Source organism: Pezoporus occidentalis, unplaced genomic scaffold, assembly GCF_034315485.1.
Source record: "Pezoporus occidentalis ecotype Australia unplaced genomic scaffold, CSIRO_AGI_Poc_V1 ctg118, whole genome shotgun sequence".
Lineage (NCBI taxonomy): Eukaryota > Metazoa > Chordata > Aves > Psittaciformes > Psittacidae > Pezoporus > Pezoporus occidentalis.
The window spans coordinates 508,130-529,408 of record NW_026912972.1 but is presented as its reverse complement, the minus strand read 5'-3'; the positions used below and the strand labels follow the sequence as shown (position 1 = coordinate 529,408).

General features: G+C 47.1%; 1 protein-coding gene across 1 annotated transcript in view; it reads right to left on the bottom strand.

The window, feature by feature from the left end:
- The window catches only part of IQCA1 (IQ motif containing with AAA domain 1), a 95,224-nt gene extending 85,094 nt beyond the window's left edge, over nt 1-10,130 (bottom strand). The window contains exons 1-2 of the mRNA XM_062642250.1: nt 10,104-10,130; nt 577-901 (exon numbers count right to left, since the gene is read on the bottom strand). Of these exons, the coding sequence (XP_062498234.1) occupies nt 577-901; nt 10,104-10,114 (336 nt within the window). The 5' untranslated portion in view covers nt 10,115-10,130. The remainder of the gene's footprint in view (nt 1-576; nt 902-10,103) is intronic.
- Nucleotides 10,131-21,279: the final 11,149 nt, after the last annotated feature.

The window sequence follows — 21,279 nt, the reverse complement described above, 5'->3', positions numbered from 1 at the left end:
GTACCTTCCTTATCAATTGCCCATCTTTTACATAATCCCACATTCAAATCAGGCAGAGTCAAACTGCTGATGTTCACAGTGAAGCTAAATTAATACAACACCATAGAATGGTTTGTGTTGGAAGGGACCTTAAACCTCATCCAGTTCCAGCCCCTGCCACAGGCAGGGACACCTTCCACTAGAGCAGGTTGCTCCAAGCCCCTGTGTCCAACCTCCCCTTGAAAACTGCCGGGGATGGGGCAGCCACAGCTCCTCTGGGCAACCTGTGCCAGCGCTTCAGCACCCTCATATTAGGACACGTGCAAGAGAAAGATCTACAGAGCCTGTGCTGTTATGGAGAAGCTGAAATGCAACAAATTCGTCAGGCAGATCAGCTTTTAAAATCTTGCTCCAATATAATGCTCATTGTAGACCAAATATGCTCTGATGTTTAACAGAAATGCCATAATTCCTGGTCACCCAGTACATCACTACATCACTTGGTGGAACTTCACAGACTGCAGGTAAATGTGACTGTCTTTAACATAGAGCTAGGCAAAGTCCCTATGAATCTGCCCATTAACAGAGCAGACCTACCGGGAGAAGCTTTAGATCTTCCAGGATATTATCAATGTAATGAAATTCTGATTTCTCCAGATCCACCATCTCTTTTTTCAGCTCCAGGATCCGGCCGATCACACCATCCAGCACTTGCCGAATCAATGCCCGCTTCTGCTGGTGAAGGAGTTGGTCGTGGGCTGTCTCCAGGGTATGGAAGATTTGCATGTACTTGATGTAGGAAGTGGCCAACATCCTGAATACTTTCACGAGGTCCTGCTCTGGCTGGAGAAACTCTTCTCTTTCTCTCTGGAGCTGGATGTCGAGGTCTTTCTGGGCATCTGTCCACATCTTATTGTAAGTGCTAATGGAAAAGAAGAGACTAAGTTAACCTGACATGAAAGCAAGAGTCAGCACACTCTCTGTGTGTGGACTTTGCAAAAAAGCAAACTGGAAATGTGAGCCATTACATTTATAAAGAGATTTTAACTACAATGTATTTAACTTTTCATTTTCACCCTTACCATGCTTAATGCATCCTTTGAATGCTTGAAGCTACATCCCCCTATAGTGCCATGAGTTTCATTCCATTGTGCTAATAGAGAAGATGGTTTAATGGAAAAGGGGTGTCCCCTCAAAGTCCTTATGATGGGGGAAGGTCTGGTTTAGGTCCCTGCATATTTGGGATGAGGACCAATTGATGTTTCTGAAGCATGTGTTGATTTTCTGCCTTTCTTCTGAAGTGGTTCTCAGGGCTCATTGTAGGGTAAGTGCTGTGTTGGTGCCAGTGTTAGAGTGGAGCTGTGAGCACTATTTCAGATGTGAAGTGAGGAAAGTGATTTATTTCTTTGGTAGCAACTGCTGCACTCCAAGCAATTGCTGAATGTCTGGTCCAAACCTATTTGAGGTCTGTCACCTACCTTTGTTACCAGCTTCACTTTCAGAAGTAATAATGCTTTTTACTTGGTGGTTTTGGTAGGAATTTGGTAGGAAAATTCTTCCCTGTGAGGGTGCTGAGGCACTGACACAGGGTGCCCAGAGAAGATGTGGCTGCCCCATCCCTGGCAGCGTTCAAAGCCAGGTTGGACACAGGGGCTTGGAGCAACCTCCTCTAGTGGAAGGTGAAGGGAGTTGGAACTGGATGAGCTTTAAGGTCCCTTCAATCCAAAGAGTTCTGTGATTCTATGAACAGGTGGAGCTCTGATGTGATGAGCATGCACTGGCTGTCATTTGCTTGTCATGGTAAAAGCAGATCAAGTGCAGAATATCATGGGAAATCATCCTAAAGGGGCAAGAAACAGACTCTGGGCAAAGAGGCTTTTCTTCATAGAAGAGCTCAAGCAGCAGATTTGTCACCGAAAGGTGCTACATCTGTGGTAGTCAAAGACACTGTTAGGTTCTGTTTTACTTCTGCCCAGGTAAAGGCTCTCTCTTGGGAGTGACAGCTGTCAAAAACATCTTACACCTTTGGCAATGTTTCTTTAATAGCAAAGGTAAGAAGCTTCTGCACTGAGGCTCAGTGATGCTGGGAGAAAAAGTTGATTCACGCTGTCAGGTTTGCAGGAGGAGGGGAAAACAGTGGGCTAAGGTAACAGGGAAAGCTGACTTTTGTTTCTTACACCTAGAAATAAAGGCTACTGGCCTCCATGGTGCAATGCAGACTCATCCACCAAACTACTGCTTGGTGTTCCTAGAGCCTGTCAAAGATGGATGAATACTAAAAGGCTCTGCCTCCATTAGATGAGCTTTTAGAGCAGCTCTCTTGCTGGTCTGAGCAGCACTGAGCAAGTGCTTGTGTATTAATTCTGACAAGAAATCCAGGCAGCTGTTAACATTACTTATGCTAGATTGTAATTGCCTAAGTGGGAGCTCTGTCAGCTGATCTTATCATTCCCAACCTCAGAGAACAGAATGACCCTTGTGCTGCAGGAGGGACCAGTGCAGTGGATGGGAGGACAAACTCCAGCCCACAAGTGCCCTGAGCATAAGGTGTGTGCAGCACATCCAGGATCCTGATGGGGCTTTTGGGACTCCCTGAAGCCATCAGCAGAACCACCACCAACCTGAACCCTGCTATTGAATCTGCACTGTTAACATTAAAGTGCACATTACATTTTTCAGCTGACTTGGGTTTCTGCAGGATGCAGCTGGTCCTGCTTTTCCTAATGCCTCTGCAGCCCACCCAGCTCTTTCCCTTTCCTTTTTCCCTATTTCATTGACATCCCTTTGCACCACCCAAATGATTTAATTGCAGCAATTAACCCAGGTGCAGGAGATATACAACATAAAACCAGCAGCGTGGAGAGGCTTGTCACAAGTATGACCAGTGTTAGCTTTGACCTAACAGCTCTGGCAGTGAATCAATGGGAGGTTTGTCCACTTCCTCCACAGTCAGCATGCGGAAGAACGTCTACTGGTATGAGGTTCAGGGTTTTTTCCAGCACAGAAGGAAACAACGTGGTATTGTACTTACGTAGCTGTGCCTGCTCATAGGGCATTTGGCAATGGGGAAGCTGTAAATCTTGGGGGAAGCCTAGCCCTGCAGGTTTATGAACAGTGGGTATGCACAGGTTGAAGTGTTCTGAATGCAGGTTATTGCATGGGGACAACAGCTTGTACAAGAACCAATTCCATGATTGTCCACTCCAATTTACAATAATCTCCCTTTCTGCCTCCTCTGGCTGAGGAATGTCAAGTGGTTCCTCCTGCTGAGCCAGCTAATATCCAGTTTCTCTTTATATTTCAAATGAGTTTTTAAGGGAGGAGGGAGACAGTGCTCCAGCCTTCAGAGCATGTTAACATCAGGCAATATAGATGGAACATAATTGTTTCCATAACGCATTAGTTTATCGGATAAGCATTAAGATGATTGCAAGCATGTTGCTGTGGGTCAGATGTTAAGACTATGGATATTGTGGCATGTTTGGAGCTCTTGCAGCAGTGATGCTCTGTGTAAATGAGGGCAAAAGAAGGGATAGGCCCACTGGAAAATGAAGTATTGACAGAAAAGAGTTATGAGGAACTGATAGATTTTCTCTTGTACCTGTTGCAGTTAGAGTGAATGACACCTTGGGGGGACGTGGCCCTAGTGCTTCTGTTTGTTAGGCATGTAATGGGAAACAGCAGATACTTGATAACTGGGAACAGATAAGTGCAAGCAGCAATGTGATTTGAGTGTTCCTTTGGCTCTCCCTGACTAAAAACCAGAGGACATGTGCACAGCCATTTGCTTCCTCTCCCAGAACATTATTTCAGGTTTCACTGGTATCTAAATGGGAGTCCTTCTGGACTAGCCTGAAGGATTGGATGTGCTTGGTGTGTTTATAGCCCTGTCTGGCAGAGCTGCTGTAATCCTGAGGAGCCCTTCAGTTTTAGAGACAACTGTGTTCAAAGGGTAGTCAGGAGGAGTAACGTGTCTTCAAGGTTACGCGTTAAAAGCAAAGAACAGGAGTGATGCTCCGTGCCTGTCAATCTGACGGCGTGTGACCTCCAAGTCCCTACTTGTATTTTTGCCTATTTGCTCAGTACCCCTCTGCATTAAGCTGTAAACTCCCTCAAAATTGCTTCCACACGCTGAAGGGGGAGTACAGAACAGCCTTGAGCATGCTGGCTTTTCATTTACTGTTACTGATTCATCTAGTAGACTCGTTCCTGTTCTGTAATAGGTAGGGTGTGAGCTGTATCTGTCCCTGAGGGTGATGCTGCATCAGAATTAGATTGGATTAAAGCATCTAACTAGCCTGTAGTGCTGACAACCAGCACCACTGAGCATAATTTTCCTTCTCATGGCATAAGATGATTAAATCCTGGGAAAGAAGGATGTCTGTCTCAATCTTCGCATGTGTATAGCAGTATAAGTAATGCCACAAATTGTCATAGCAACTACAAAATAGGAGTGTTACGGGGAAAATAAGCAATCCTGTAATGGGATGAGTTAAAAACACATAGAGTGACTTAACTCCAGAGCCCCCAGAGTGCTTTCTGGCAGCTTAAGGCTTGGAGGGAAGGTCAAGGCTTTAACTCTTAACCAATGTCCCTTCTCTTCACTCCCACGAAGTACAAACCGAGTCTAAAACAAGGGCTAAAGAAGACTCTTGCTATAGCATGGTTTCTAGTTTGAATCTTGCTTTTACTGCTCAAAATAATGCCTGATCTCTTTATTTAGAGTGAAACTTTTAGTTTTTTTTTTTTTTCTGCTCAAGTTATAAAAAGCTGTTTAAAATCCTGCCAAATTACACATTGCCTCTTTCAGTATGCCAGGGCCCTCTAACTCTGCACGTTTGTTTGACCCATCCATCTCTTTTACTAAAATGGTCCTGAGGTCCAGCTGAGGTTACCCTGCCTACTTGTGCTGAGCTTCTTTTGACACTTAAGCATGCTCTGCTTGAAAGGGTTTGTGCTGAGCATGCAAACTGTCCTTCAGACCACTCAGGAGCCAGTACTGGAGCCTGGCACCAGTGAGGTCACCTTTGTGCCTGTGTGGTTTTCCTTCCCCCTTCTCCCCACAGTGTCTCGGTGTTTTTACTTGACTGCCAAAGGGAACTATTCCTGTTATTTCAGGACATGGCAGTTTGCATTCCAAGTTGTGTCTGTCTCTGGGTTTGTATATGGGCTGAAACCAGGCTACTTTGATGCCTGTTTTTTCTGGGCTGTCCCCCGAGGACAGAAATATCTCTCACTTTCATATGCCAACCATATAAAAGCAGAGCATAGCACTGCATGTGCACTACTGCATTGTCTGCTGGATGTAAAGAGATGGAAGGGAAAACATCTGACTGATGTGGGTCATCTCTCTTCACCTAACATGGAAACACCCATTTGATTAAATGAACTCTAAATTGTGTGTGTTTTAACACACTTCTGGAGCATTTATGCCACCATTGCAAACTACCTGCCTTTCTCAGGAGATTGGGCTGTTCTGAGCCATAGAGCAGGGAACAGAGAAAGCACTGGCAGGGCTTGTGAGAACAAGGGAGTGAGGAGTGGGGCTGGAGCAGGGATCTGCGTGCTGGAGCAGGGCTTCCGTGGGCACAAGGAGCAGAGGGAGTGAGACGTGGGTCTGGCAATGAGGAAGTGCATGTATGGGCCAGTCCTCAGGGAATCCTCTAGATCCTCTGGGCTTGACAGGTCAGCCATTGTGCTAAACCCTGGGCAAACACAGGGGAGGGAAACCCTGCCCTGCAGCCCCTGTCAAATAAAGAACCAAGAGACAAAGGTTGGGAGGGGAAAGTGAGGCCCTAGGGGAAAAGGGGCTGCACAAACACTGCTGCTTTGCTTTGGTTCTTTCTTCTCTTTCCAAAGATCACTATGCTTAAGATGACTGCTGGCTTGTTGAGGTCAGCAGTTACCTATTCCCCTGCTACAACCGACTCAGGTATTGCCTTGCAGGACTAAATATATTATGGGAGTGGCCTTCTCTTTTCTTTAGTCTTATAGACAAAGCTGCTCTTGGCGTGGAGAGGTGTAGACACAAACAGAGATCAGCGTGGCCTTATGACATAAAGTGACTGAAAGGTTGTCTGGATCAATTCCTGATGTAAAAGCCTTTATCGTGCACTTTGGAGCAATGCAGACTCGTGGCTCTGAGCTTGGTCAGGCTTGCAGCTATGCCAAACTTCTTAGCTGGTGGTGAAGGTAGGGCTGTCAGATGACTTTTTAAGCAGGCTTGCTCTAGCCATGATGTTTTACAAAGTTGGAAGTACTTGGGGTAAAGAAAAACCTCACCAGGCTTTGTTTGTGACAGGGGAAGAAAACATACAGCCTGGTGACATTGTTAATGTGACCAGCTCTGTGCTTCTGTCATCTCCAAGTTCAGTCTGTGGTGCTACGACAGAAAGTGCATAGGGGATAAAAGGTTTTATGTGGCATAAATGTGCTGGGACACTGCAGGGAAGGTGAAGGAACCCCCTTCACCTGCAGCCGTGGCAACGCCACACCTCAGCAGGTCTCAAGCACCTTCTCTGGCCAAACTCATGGCTGTTTTCTTACAGGAAGACCTTGCAAAGTGATTGACGTATTTCATGGCTGAGCTTTCGTGTAGCCTGTGCCAAGGGCCATCCCTCTGTCTGTCAGGCTGCCCTTCCGTGGAGGTAAGAAGGAGAACAGCAGCCTCCTCTCCTCTGCAGGGAAACATGAGAGGATGGGGAAAGAGAGCTTTGGTAACTCATGCAGCCCTTGTGTAGCGCTGCTGCAGCAGACGCTGTGCCTGGGTGCTGCTCCACCTCTGCTAGGATCAGGCTTGAAGCTCAAAGTTAACATGGTCTTGAGACCTGTAGCTGCTTCTTTCACCGTTTTCCAGGAGAAACGCTGCTGGAGTATTTCCACTGGCAATGCTTTTTCCTGAAGGAGACAGTGTACAAGTAAATGCACAAGATCTTTCCCTACCTGCTCATTAAGGATGAAGGGAGATGTATGAGAGACTTTAGGTCTTAGTTGTGATCATTTGGATTCTGCCTCTGTTTTCCTCCTTTAACATAAACAAGATGACATGCTAATGCTTACCAGGGGTGGGAAGAGGGGCAAAGATGAATCCATGAATGCTTGAGAGATGTATGAGAGAGAACATGCTCGGAATGCCCAGAAGGAAGCTAATAATTGTGGCGTTTGGATGGAATTTGAAGAATATGGCCTGGGGCCAGACCCTGAATGAGGGGATAAAAAGAAATATTCAGCAACAACCCAATAGCTGAAAGAGGCTGGGGCCCCATGGGAAGAAAATAGGATGTGATCACAACGTAAGAAACTGCATCGTAATGCAGCCACGAAAAGTGGGGGAGAGAAGAGGGGATTAAAGTTGGATTGGCATTTTCTTACACTATGGTTTTGCAACCTCATTTTGTTCATCAGAGCTTTGGGCGTGCAATACAAAATACACAGGTCTCCTTTGGCTGCTTCTGTGAGAAGCAGAAAATGAGATGCTAAAGATCTTGTCTTAGATCAATATTTAACCACAGAAAGTTCTCTTTGTGACATGAGGTGAAATTTTAAAGCACTCTGATTGTTTAAAGCCCCTTGGTGGCAGTGGCAAACGTCCTGTAGCTAGTTAAAACCTGGTACTAGTGGTAGCAGCACCAAGGCTCAGCTTTAATGTGGCAGGAGTAGGACTGTGAGGGCAAGTTAAGAAATCACTGTTCCTACAGGTCAAGTAAATGGTAAACAGATTCATAAAGGAAACACAGCAGGAACACATAAATGCAAAGCCATCTCTGTAAGTTTCCTGCTCAGTGTCTGGAACAGAGCACACATCTGTATGCAAATGCTGGGGTCTGAGTACTTTAGGAAGCGTGCTACATCCAGCACTTCTTAATGATCCCCACGGCAAATGTAAGGGGTACTACAGCTGTCCTCAGAACATATCAAGCAAGTCTGAACACTGAGTTTTCCTATGGCTGGCTGCTGGAGCTTACTGACCCTAAGAGAATATAACTGAGTGCCCTAAGTGTCCTGCCTCTACCCTAATGCAAAACTAAAGCAGTGGAATAACACTCTTTCGTGAGCTTCAAACCACAGGGCCCTGAGGACAGTGAACATAAGCTGGATGGAAATAACTGATATTCCAGCCATGTAAACTCATGTGCAGTGTGACTCAGTGCTGCAGAAGATGCCAGCCTGACCGCTCTGACTTACAGTGCATGAGACAACCACCCTGCACACACAGTACATTTGTATGTCCAACTGCCTGCAGGAGACGCAGGCAATTTCTCTGTGGTAGCAGCTGTTCTTCCAGATGTCTAAAAAGCAGCTGTTTACCTCAAGCTCAGAACAAGAGCTATGTGCTGTGTCGCAGTTCTATAGAGTACACAGAATGTGACTGTACAGCATTGAGAGATCACTGCTACAGACTCGACTGGGACTTACTGATGTGCCTATCTATAGCATGCAGTCTGTCTTTCATATGACATGGCATCATACAGTCATGTTGGACTAGATGACCTCTGAAGGTCCCTTCCAACCAAAACTATTCTGTGAGTCTATGTAACAGTACCATCAGTACTTGAGAACCGATTCGGCTGAGTCGTGTTCTAAACTATCTTGCTCTGCAAAAGCAAGGAGCACTCCTATTTGGTAACTACTGGCATTGATTACAACTCGGCTCTATGCTGGGGAGGAATGCACAAAGCTCTGAACAGGAAATATTGATAACTTTTCTAATGCATTTGCCAGCACTGTCAGCCACAACCATTTAAAAACCAGGAGGCGAGATTGAGATTAGACAGTTAGGAAGAAGTTCTTCCCTGTTCTAACTATGAGAGTGATGAGGTGCCTGTGGCAGGGGGTTGGAATTGGATGAGCTTTAAGGTCCCTTCCAACTCAAACCAGCCTGGGATTCTATGAAGTTAAAGCTGTCTATATTTAGGTAAGAATTTTCTACTTTTTATTTTCCTGATTGTGACCATTTTTTTTATTACATTTTACTGCTGGGTTTTCTTAACATTTATTAATTTCAGATTCTGAGGTGGTAAAACCTGAATCCAGCATGGGGCAATAAATAACTGCACAAACTGTCCAGAAAACTTGGTATGCTGAGGTATAGAACACTGCAAACAAAGCTATCCAGCCTGTTGCTCAACTCAGGCCCCATAGAAGCAGTAATTGATGAACTGGTATATATTCAGACATGTATTTATGAAGGGCAGGATCAGCCCAGCTATAAATGTCATGCTGTGCACAGCTATAGAGTGATTCCAGTTAAGTGAGCCAAGTAGCATCAATGTCAACTTGGAGTCCCTTACCAGCATTACTACCTCGTTTGGAAGCAGAACTGTATATAGTTTAGTCATGTGGTGAGGAGATGCGTATCATGTTTGCGTGGATTTGCTGTTTAGCACTAGTAGTGCTGCAGGAAATGCTGAAGAACCCTGTCTATTAAAATTACACTGAGTTAAGCTGAACAGTGAAGACGGGTTGAGAGTTAGGCTTGCTCTGCTGGACATGGAGGCAGCAAACTGCGGAATACTGAGGGATAATGCCATAAAGGATGCTCACAGTTAGGTTCCCGTCTTTGTAGCACAATAGCAACGTAGGAACCAATAGTAATTCTTAATAAGGAGGCTGGGTATCTTAGTAATGTTTCTGGAGAGATGAGCATGGCTCCCCGCAGGCACTTTGATCCAATGCCACCATCAGGGTCTGCTTATTGCAAACAAACTTTTAAGACTTGTACATTGCTGACAGCATCAGGAATTCATTACAGGGCGAAAAACCCTAGTTTGTGCAAGTTTTCGTCTGGGAAAGGGGAAAAAGTGGTGGTTTTGCAAGCAGAAAAGGGCAGAGTGGGTAGGAAAGGTACCAACAACGGCCTAACTGCTGCCGAGGTGAGCCGAAGCCTCGGAGCGGCTGAACATCCCCTCGTTGGAACCCGCGGACTGGCCGCGGCCGCGCCCCACCGGATACGGCGCGGCGGAACCGGTTGCACCGCGTTCGCACCGGCGGGTGCTCCCCTCCGGAGATGCGCGGAGGCTTGGGGTGTGTGTGTGTGTGTGTGTGTTTTAGCCCCTTCAGCCGGGTTCCGCCCGAGCAGCTGCGGCCCCTTGCCCCGCCTGGCCCCCGCGCCCCGCGCTACTCACGCCTGAGACATGGCGAAGCGCCGCGGAGGCCGCCGCGGAGCCCACGCCGGTGCCGAGGCCGCCCGGAGCCACTCCGGCCTGGCCCCGGCTGGCAGCGGCCTGTCCGAGGCCCGGGCAACCGGACGCCTTGTGCGCGCCCCGCCGTTACCGTGGAGACAGGGCCACGAGATGCGGGCGCGTTTATAGCCTGCCGGTGCTGCTGCGCAGTGTATGGACGGTCCGCGTTTCGTCGCGTTTTGCCTCTGTTTTTGTTTCTCCGAGCACCCACAGAGACAAGTTTTTAGTGGTTTTCCATCCCCTACTGCTTAAAAACACGGTTTCTTACTGTTTTGGGGGGTTTTCCCCCTTGCAACAGCTGGAAACCTGCCTCGTGTTCTGTACTTCCTCTCCCCGTTGTATCCCCGAACTGAGCACATCTGGATGCCAAGGGCGGCTGGGCAGTGACCGCCGAGACCTGTGTCTCCATCCCACCTATGGGTACTTCAGCCTCCTAGCTGAATGTGCTCCGGCTTTGGGTTTTACAAATATTAGCAATGGGGGAATGGGAGCCACTAATCGTTTTAATTCATTGTTTGTGCACGGGGTGAGAAGCATCTGTTGTAGGACATTAAAAGGCTCCTTATTGAAAAAAGGGGGAATCAAAGCTAGTGAGACAGGATTACAGCACATTACAGGGGTTTGGGGGTGGAAAATGCACTCCTCGACAGCGCAAGTGGGGAAGGGGGAAATGGAGCAGTGTGGGACAATGAGTGCTCTGCCAGCAGTCACATTTTAGACATAAATCTCAGGATGTCTGCGTTCCTTTCCTGGTTTTATGTATTTATACCCCCCCCCCCGCCCTTGAAGCCCCATCTCACATAATTAGGTGAGAGTCTTGGCTATCAGCTTCTCAAATCAAGTTCCTAGCCCCCTTGGCTTTGGAGGAGAAGGTTTCACATTGAAACTATGAACCTTAAAGGACCAAGACCATAACAAAAAGCATCTGAGGTGTGTTATTTTCTGAGCCATGTGATGGTCATGCACGTTGCACAATTGCTTTTGATGTATTGGATTGGTGGGGTTTTGTTAGGAGTAAGTGAGCTTTGAGGACTTGTTTGCTTTTTCTTTTGGAGGGGTGTAAAATCAGCATGGGAAAGTGGTTCTTCATGCTGCTGCTGTTTACATCAGAAACTTGCTTGCTTCCTTTCAATGCCTGAAGATCCATCTGCAGGTTAGGGGGGGCTCTCAAGCAGTAACTAACTTGTGTTTGGTTCATGTTTAATACCTTAACTGAGTCTTTGCAGCCCAGATGGGAACATCGCATTTGTATTTTCATCAGTGTGGGCATTTATGCATCCCTTTTTCTGCTGAACTATTCCTTTTCCAGCCAGAGTTCTACCCGCAGAGTCCCAACAGTGCTGTTTCCATCGGAGTGTGTGGTTTTAAGGACCAATTTGGCCATAACCCCTAAGCAATATACCCTTTCCCATAGACCTTAAGCTATCGTTCACAAATCTCCAAGAGAAAGGGAGTAACTCCTGTGATTCAACAAGTAAATTCAGGAATTGGAGTCAGAATAGAAAATGACTTTGTTTTTCTTATTCTGGAATGCATCAATCAAAAGTAGCTTCTAAAATTAATAGCTAAGCAATATTTGAGACAACTGAGAAGCCTTCTGAAGCAGTGGGAAGTCAGAGCAACAAGATTGCTTGATATGATGTGGATGTTAATTATTAATCTGAATTTATTGCCCTGTGTTAGCACCTCATTGTCACAGTGCAATGGATGGTCTTTATTGTGTTAGAAACTGTATTAGAGATGGAGTGCCCATTGCTGACTTCCAGCCCCCCAAAAAGCAAACATCTTCCTTGAAAAGATGGGAAATTAAGCTACAAAAAAGTGATGCAGTAAAATTAATTATGAAGTAAGCGGAGTTGATGTTTTTGCTTGTTTTCTATGGGAAAGGAGCCTGCTTTGTAGCCAAAATGGGAGTAGCATGTGACTGAGAATAGTTTAGCCTAAGAAAATAGACACCTATAAACGGAGTAACTGGGGAGTGTGAGAGATTCTGGTTTCCTGTAGGTTTCCAGTTAAATCCTTGAGTTTGAAGTGAGAGGATGCGTGTCTGCCTGGGCAGTTTGGACAGTGCTATCCTCAAAGGACTGCCCTGTGATGTGTTTTCTATCATGGCAGCATCTCGTGCTTCAGGTTTGGCACAGGAGCTCTCCATCCCCATCTCCAGCTTTCTGCTCCTTTATCTCCCTTCTCATCTCTTCCCCTGGAGCACTGAATTGCAGCTGAGGTCCAGGAGGCCATTGGTCAGGCAACACCATGAAGCGTCTCAGTCTTTCCAGTCTAGGATCACATATCTCCTATAATCTGTACAGGCACCAACCAGCTGAGATCTCTAGGTACCAGCAGAGATTAAAGGATTTGTAGCTGTTATTCCACACATTGTATGTTTCTGTATAGCACTGATAGCGACTTCCTTGCCCAGATTGTGTTGCATTAATAGAACTGTGTTATTTAATCTATCCAGCAGGAATAGGTGATGGGTTTTATACAGTGTGTTACTTCTGGCATCTGTAATTCCTTAGGCTCTTGCAAACATGAGCTTAAAAGTTCTGCTGCCTTGGAAACTAGGTGCCATCATTTTTAAAGAAGTCTTTTATTAAAAGCTTAAGAGGCGACTACTGAGCTTCCAAAGGGTGAATGTATGAAACTGGAGGGCCTTGTCCCTGGCAAAGAGCTTAGTGCACCTGTCTCTTATTGAGTAAGGGCTTAAGTAAAGCAAGGAACATAATAGGAAAAATATTCTGCCTTTGCAACTCATATTTCAAAGCACTTACAAAGGTCTGGATTGTCCTTCAAGGCACAGGAGTGGGGTTTTTTGTGTGCGTTGCTGGACTAAGAGCATGCAGCAGGAGAGGCTGCGTGGTCAGGGTTTTCTCCATCACATGGGATGGATGACTTGAGGCTTTGGGGGTAAAGGATCCTGTTGCTTCTTTGGCCATAGGGACAGACATGGGATATCTGTGCTACACCTCGCTGAGGTGTAGGCTGTGATGTGCTCTATGAGGCATCTCCGGCTGACATGAGGGGTTGCTGAAGGGGCCCATTTGCATGCTACCAATGAGCTGGATAAAATGGGTTATGAAGAAGTGCCAGGAGGATGGGTTTTCCTGGATGTCTCGCACTGAAAAGCCACCTTGCTCCAGAGACCTACCCCAGAGTGCTGGTGCACCTCTCATCCTGTAGGACTTGACAGAGAGCCTCTCCTGGAAAAGATGGAGGCTGTGACAGCAGGGCAATTGGTCCCAAGGGAAGACCTGGTTACAGCTTAGTTGGACAGGAAAGTGAGGGGTAGGAGCTCTGATGGGCAAGTCTGGGAGATGCTGCTCTGGGCTTCGTTGCTGGTGGGCATTTGTTTTACTTTTAGGCTTGGATTAAAATGTGTAAAGGAGCTCTGGGCAGCTTTTTCCTGCACACTTGGGACCTAGGTCTGCCATGTGGCTTCAGTGCTGGCTACCAGCTCATGCTGACAGCCAGAAGGGCTAGCTCTGCCAGCTGGGCTGTGCTGACCGGTTCATTTAGCCTTGCAATCCACCATTGAGCTATTTTTCCAGCTAACATTAACTACTGGATGTACAGAAGGTTTGCTGCTTACTTCAAGGCTAAGTGAAGGGGATTTGTCGGCAGTCAGGTCTGTTAGGCTTTGATATAGCACCAGCGTGTTCATCAGGCCCGAGCATGGTACATGGAGGAGGAGGATTGGAGCAGAATTAGAAGGTATAAAGTTCAGATCTAATTTGAAGAATTTTCTCTCTATCACTTAAATGTGGGAAATGTTCCTGTGGTTTCAGGTATAAAATGTCACACTTCATAAGGAGCGTGCGTTTTAAATCTCAGCCAGATATTAAATGCCATGCCGCACTCCACTTCTCTCTTTGTTAGAAAGTAAAACCCCAAACCATCTCTCCTGAAAGAATGTTGTTTGAGAAAATTAAAGCTTTGAAAAGAAGCTGGTTCAGACAGCACTGGCTGTCCATCATTAGGAAACATCAGGGACTGTATTGATTTGATTCTGTATTGACAAGTGTTCATCAGCATTCAGCAGTTTAATTATCTAGGATGCTGTTCTTAAAGCTGCCTGCTAGCACAGATCTAGCAGTCCATCCAGACTGATAATTAACATGCACCAGATGGGTTTTTTGGTGAGAAAGAGACAGAAAAAGGGATCAGGATCAGGCTTCTGGCCATTATCCAAGCCATTTGTCAGTGGAGGTTTTAGGAAAGTGGTTGGCTTGAACATTTGGCTTCAGCTAGGAAATTTGTGATAAATGAACACAAACACAGTGTCAGGCTTTAGTCACTTCAGGGGGCAAAGGTTGCTTCGATATTGTTCTGCAAAGCAAATACTGGAAATAAGTAGCATTTCTTTTGGTTGTGTAATGTGAAGATGTGTTCAGTATCGCGTGTGAAATGGCACTTTGGGACAGACCCATCTCAGTTCTTTTAAGATGCACAGATTCTCTAACCATTTACTGACTTTATAGGCCCACCAGGCAGCAATCTGAGATGTTGTGTATAGTTCTCTCATGATTTTGATAGAAAAATGAGAAGAATTTTGACTGTTAATCCTGGCTACGTGTGCCCATGAATGACTGAAAACATCCCAAATTGTCATGGTTTTAAGCAAAGAGGAAATGCTACACAACATAAGCTTCTATCTATTCCCTTCAATGGCAGTGGGTTTTAGCTGACCAGAACCCCCTTGTCTCATATCATAGTAAACGGGCAGGAGGTTTGCTGGGGAGCCCTGGGTGGGTAAGAGCTCAGAACAGCACAGTGCCGCTTGCTCTGGGGATGCAGCTCAACACGGTTCTGGGCTAAAGTGCACACTGAAGCTGGGTCATGAAGAATCACTCTTGCTCTGCTGCTCCAATCTGAAGTGCTGAAGGCTAAGATGGATGAGCAATTTCCACAATCCCTCCCCTATAATTGCCTGGCTCTTTCCGCTTAGGCACTGGGAAAATCATATCCACTATGTGGTGGCTCAGTTTCTATCCAGAGCATCCCAGACTGAATTATGTTTAACTGGCATGGTTGCATCGAGGAAGCAAAAGCAACAACTCCTGCTCAGCTGATTCTTCCCAGCCAGAGCTCAAGGGTTAATAGCATCCCACCTCGAGCTGAAGGAACAATGCAGGCCAGGCACTGTCCATGCCTTCCACGTTGCACGTGCGTCACTCCTGCATGGAAACCAGTGTTAAAACTACTCTGCTGTTTTTCCTCCTCCCGGTCCAGCTTCTTGTGCTATAAATAAGCGGTGCAGTGTGAGAGAAAACTGAGTAACAAGAGGCTGTGGTTGTTTAGGTGCCTGTGGCAGGATGTTTTCTTGATTATCCTGTTTCTTGTAAACACAACGATTGCTTTTGTAGCCCAGATGTAGAGGCAGTCTGTGCTCATTGTTCCAACACCTGCTGGCCTTTCACATGGACCAATGCAGCCCATTGATAAAACCAGGCTCAGAGACCTGCAGCACCAGGCTGAGCTCCCCTAGATAGCTCGGAAAAACACTCCGTGAGGATCTGACATCCGGCCTCTCGGTGGGTTTTTTTTCTCCATTATATTTGATTGGGAGGGAAAGGGAAGCTCAAAGTGATTTTTGTTCCCCTGCTCTTGTTCTCACAATAGGGATAAAAACAATGCTCTCTGGCTCGGAGGTGGTAAACAGTGAGAAATAACAACTCCAGCTCCCCCTGCAAGTGTGCAGCCCAGTTTATGAATGAAACTGGTGCCTGTGATTCAGTTTCAGGCCTGTTGCTGCTTTTGGTGTGATGAAATGAAGTAGATCAGACGAGAAACAGCTTGAAACCATTGCAGGGTTATAGCTGGGGAAGATGTTTGCTGGAGAAGGATAGCACAGGGGGTTTGCTGCTTCCTGCATCAAGATCAAAGCATGAAACAGGTGATTTGATCAGTCAAATGGGGGCTTTGCAGCATTTTCTGTATCTGACACTAGTGTATGGTGATGTGGCACCTTTGAGGCTGCAGTTACAGCTATTCCCAGGTTGATGGGACAGGACTGCTTTGCAAGGTTCACAGTAATGCCATGAGCCCTTGGAATAAAGGGGTAAAATTCAGACCAAAGGCAGTTATGGGTCAGTTATGCACCTTTTGTGCACCTCAGTGTTCCTTTGGTTGGAACTTAAGGGCCAAAATCTGCTTTTTTGTGTTGAGGAGACACTCCAAGGCTCTGGGGGGAGAGCTGAGGTGGTCAGTTTGGGCCACATGTGGTTTAGCAGCCTCTTCTCAGGTAGGAGACTTGTTTTCCGTGGTGGTGTTCAGGGCAGGAGGGATTTTTCTTGTGTTGAGGTCTCTTTAGGACTCCCCTGCTCCTCATGTGTCCCCCACCTGTGCCTTTGGCTGCAGGAGCAGAGGAGACGTGCTGAGATTTATTTACTGCTGCTTTGAGCAGGGAATTGGACCAGATGGCCTCCAAAGGTCCCTTCCGACCTAAATGACTGTGTGTTTATCTCACTGAGAGAGTCAAATGCCAACAGTGAGTCCTTTACAAAGGCACTTAATGAGTCAAAGGCTTTCTCCCCCCATTTTCTCTCTGAAAATGAGCTCTGGCACTGTAAAGGAAGCAGTCCAGCCCCAGAGTAATAATTCTGCCTCAGACAGGTGAAATGAGGTGGCCAGACCTGCATGTGCTATGGCTTCATCCTGCTTGAACACGTGGCCAGCCCCTTGGCAGCCCCTGATGTGCAAAGCAGAGGGTAGGATGTCCTTGCTTGGAGCATCCCATTTGTCCTGCACCTGTCAGAGGTGTCCTAAGAGGGGACACTGCTCCTCTACCTATGGGATGAAGCCATGGAGGGACTCAGAGGTTGTTGTGGAGTTACTCCTCCTTTGCTCTCACTCCTCAGCCTGTGAGTGGGGTCCCAGGGCAGGAAGCACTTAAAAATACACATTTGTTCATACCCCCCTTTATGTCTGCCTCTAATTAAAGCCCCATAGAAAAGGAAGGCAGAGGAGGGTGTTGGTGTGTGTTGAGACCCATGTGTGAGAGGAGCACATGCTGTCTCTGGGCTGTGGAGCAGGAGCATGTAGCATGTGGTGGTGTCTGGCTGCGGGATGGTGCCACTGCATAGGCACCATGGGCAGGAGAGCTGGCACGAGCTCCCCTTTGCAGGAGCATGGAACATGCATGGGGACCCTCCCTGGCTGGAGGTGGGACATGGTAACATCCTAGCAGCCAGCACCTGGCAGGAATTTGGCTCTTAAATCCAGTTGTATTTCCAGACTGAGCTCCTGTGCTCGTTTCAGGACGTGGCTCTGTCAATGTGAACTCCTGCATGGCAGGAAACCCTCTCTCGAGGTCCTCAGCCTTGTCACTCAGTTGTTTTGCGTTTCTCCTTTCAGGTTCTCTGCAAAGCAGCATTGTGGCCACTAACATCTGTCTTTTCCGTTCAAATCTATCAGTTGCTGTTGGAGGCAGTAAAAGCTGCTGGGGGTTGTCACAAACAAACCGAGGTTTTAAGGAAGCTTATACATTTCCTATTGATGTTTTGCTCTTAGACCCTGCCCTCCAGAAACCCTCTTTACCTCTGAAAAAGAGAGCCCATCAGACTAGTATTTCTTTTGAAACACGTGAAAGATGGAGGATTAACTTCCGTGAGTGACAGGTTTCCTTTCAAGCTGTTCTGAGCAAGAATGAAGCTCTTTAGAAGTGGTTTGCTGCAGTCGTAGTTCGCCTTGCTTCGTGTTCATGCTTTCAGCAGTTCACTTCTTGGGCACACCTCCCATCACGTTGTGTGTGGTTACAGACATGGGGCAAGTTGGGCAGCAAAAGGCAAGTGAGCTTTAAAACCTTACTTGTTTCTTTTTAGCATGCTGCTAATGAGACATAGCATTTGATTCCTTCCTACCACCAAGGCTCAGTGTCTTCCCCAGCATCAGCACCAATGAAGGCACGAAGAGGTATGAAAGAAATAGGGATGGGAGATGCCATGCTGGATGAGTCTCCAGTTAGGGGTCCAGACTGTGAGCAGTGTCAAAAACCTTTGTTTAGTCTGCAGTCAGTAGCTGATGGTTGCTTTTAGTATGGGTACCGAGCTGGGAAGCAGGGTGTCCTCCTTCTCAAGCTGGTGTGATCTGCAGTGTTGGGATGTATCTGTCTAGTGCAAGGAGCCAAAACAGAGAGAAACATGTTGGAGAGCTTGTCTCAGTGCCAGAGGGTGGGGTGTGAGGGCAAAGCTGCCCCTTCCCCATACTCATGCTTGCAGGGACATTGCTCTTGATAGAATCACAGCCTGTTTTGTGTTGGAAGGGACTCTAAAGCTCATACAGTTCTTCCCTGTGAGGGTGCTGAGGCACTGGCACAGGGTGCCCAGAGAAGCTGTGGCTGCCCCATCCCTGGCCGCGTTCAAGGCCAGGTTGGACACAGGGGCTTGGAGCAACCTGCTCTAGTGGAAGGTGTCCCTGCCTGTGGCAGGGGGTTGGAACTGGGTGAGCTTTGAGGTTCCTTCCAACCTAAACCATTCTGTGATGTGGGCACATCGAAGTCATGCAAAACACACTGTGAGGCAGTGATCTGCCAGCTCCCTTTCATATCCTTGTGTGCTCACAGAGTCACGCCAGTGGTGATGGTCTCACACTGGCCTCACATTGCCCTGCATGGATGCAGCTGGAAAATGTACTTTCTGGCAAAGCTCCTTGGTCAGGTCTTCACCCTCTCACAGCAGAGTACCTTGGTCCTGGTTATGTGCAGTGTGTGGACAGGACATGGACCATCTCAGTGCTGTGCTCATGGGGAGCAGGTCCCATAACAAGAGGAGGAGGAATCATAAGAAATGGCAAATGTGTACATTATGGGTGCTGTATGACAGAGAAGGGAAGGCAGACTGGGATGGTTGTGTATTCCTCTTGATGTGTGAAGCGTGGCAGGTTTGCATCAGTAGTATGGGTTTCTGGCTCTTTTGAGCTTTGCTTTGTTTAGATGTGGTTCCCTCACTGAATCTCCTGTCTCTTGAGCAAGGGCCTGCGTTTAATTAAAGCCTTAGTTTAGTTTTGAAGATGGACTGATACGGAGCAGCCTTGATGCTGTTTTCCCATTAGCTTGTGGTATTGAATGCTATTTCCATGCGGATGGTACCTCCAGGCTCTGATGCTAGGTGCTGTTCTGTCCCAGCACGAGAGGACTCTTGTGTCCTGAAGGACTTGTGCATTAAGCGGGTGGGCTTTGGCTCCAAATGTGGAGGTCAGCAAAGAGCATATGGTCCTTAAGAGGTGCAACTTGTATTGCTAAAGATGCTTGGAAAACTGGATAGCAGCCTCTCCCTTTTCCTGGAGCCTGGCCTGAGGAGAAGCAGGTACTTCAATGTTAGCATGTGCTTAAGCCTTGTCCTGCATGGAGACCCTCCTGAGCTTTTCTGACCCAGGGCCAGCTGGCTGTAGAAGCTGCCTCTTGTTGTTTCTACCCTGTGTACATCATTGTGGCTCTATGGCTATTTACTGCAAGGAGAAAATGACTTTATTTAGTTGCAGCTACCTAAGTAACTGGGAGCAGGCAGGTTAGGAGAGTCACACATGAGCTGGGAGCGAGACATCTGAGCTGGTCTCTTGTCTGCCTTGTTTCTATGATCCTAATTCTGCTCTAAATTAATTCCTTTGTTTAGCTGCTGGTTTCCCCCCCCTCCTTTTTGTTCTCACATGAATGCTTGTCTCTATATTTAGGTCTGCCGGGGCGGGATGTTATGAATAATTGTTGATTGATAGTATTAAACACTACCACGCTTGGCTGTGTTGCACTAATGATGGTGCTTTGGAGATATGTAAATCAATTAATTGCAGTAATAGCTGGTTTGGAGGATGCTGTTGAAGAGCCCTTGGGTGGTTGGAAGTGCAAAGGAGAAGGGGCACTTGAGAGTCACTGGAGATGCATCATTCAAGCTGCTGATTTGTGAAGCTGGGTTTGTTTTGCTCTCCAAACCCCCCTCACACAACATTGCCTCTTGCTTTGTTTCACAGCTACCCTAGTTTGTCTACTCTTGGGCTTTTCCCAGGACCCTGAGCTGGAGAAGAAAGCTCACAGATGAGACAGTGTTTTCCAGGGAACTTTTGCCTTAGAAAGCTGTGAGACCTCCTTGGAAAACACCCAAGGAAAAACAGTTATTTCCAATACTAGACCTCTGTGTTACCTCACACTGATTGGGTTTGGGTTGCCAGCTGATTCTCATTCATGGCAAAGCTTTCTATCCCTTTCTGTGACAACATCATGGGGCCTCGCACTGGGTGCAGAATGGATGTGAGGTGCTTCAGGAACCATTGTTGGGAGGCTGTGAAGAGAGTGGGATTTCAGGTATTGTGAGGATGGGGAGGAAAAGGTCTCTTCTGGCTTCTTCCCCATCCTATATGTGCTGTCCCTGCCTTTGTGTATTATTGTATATGCTTTTGTTTGGGCTTCCACATGCAATGTGCTATAGTCTCTGTGCTCTGGGGCGAGTGCTCAATGTGGTGCACAGATGGTGCTCCCAGAAATCCCCTTGTTTGCTAATGAGATTTTGTGCAAAGCATTTCCACTGCTCTTTGCAGGAGTCTGTGTGTTTGTGTAAATACCCCCAGCCACTGAGAGCACAGCTTTATTTGTCATTTATCTGCAGTGTTTTAATCCCCTCAGACCAGCTTCCGTTGCAGCACTGGAGTCTGCACCTCCACATGGTGAAGGAGGATCAGTCCCCACCAGCTCTTCCAGATGTCACAGCCCTCCCAGGCAGTCTGGCCAGGTTGGTTGGGACACCCTACTCACGCCCTTGTTTCCTTGCTGGTGGACCTGCTCTTACATTTTGCATTGAGGTATGGCTGAGAGATCCTTCTCACTTCAGCAGCTTCCCCCTGGGTCCTGCAATATTGCTGTAGTACAGTGTTCTGTTCTGCAGCTATTCCCTTCTGTGCCCTTCATTCTCCAAGTAGGGATCAAATTCATGATGCAAATAGCAAAAGCCTGGAACACATTGCTTTTATTACCAGAGGCCTCTCAGAATGGGTTAGATGTGTGCCTGACAAAGGTAACACAGTGCTGACTCTTCCATGGGGTGCAGGGCTGGACTGGTTGACCTCCCAAGGTCTTTTCCAACCCTTCTCTTTCCATCGCTGCGTGACGGTGGCTGCTGGTGTTGAAATCAGTAAG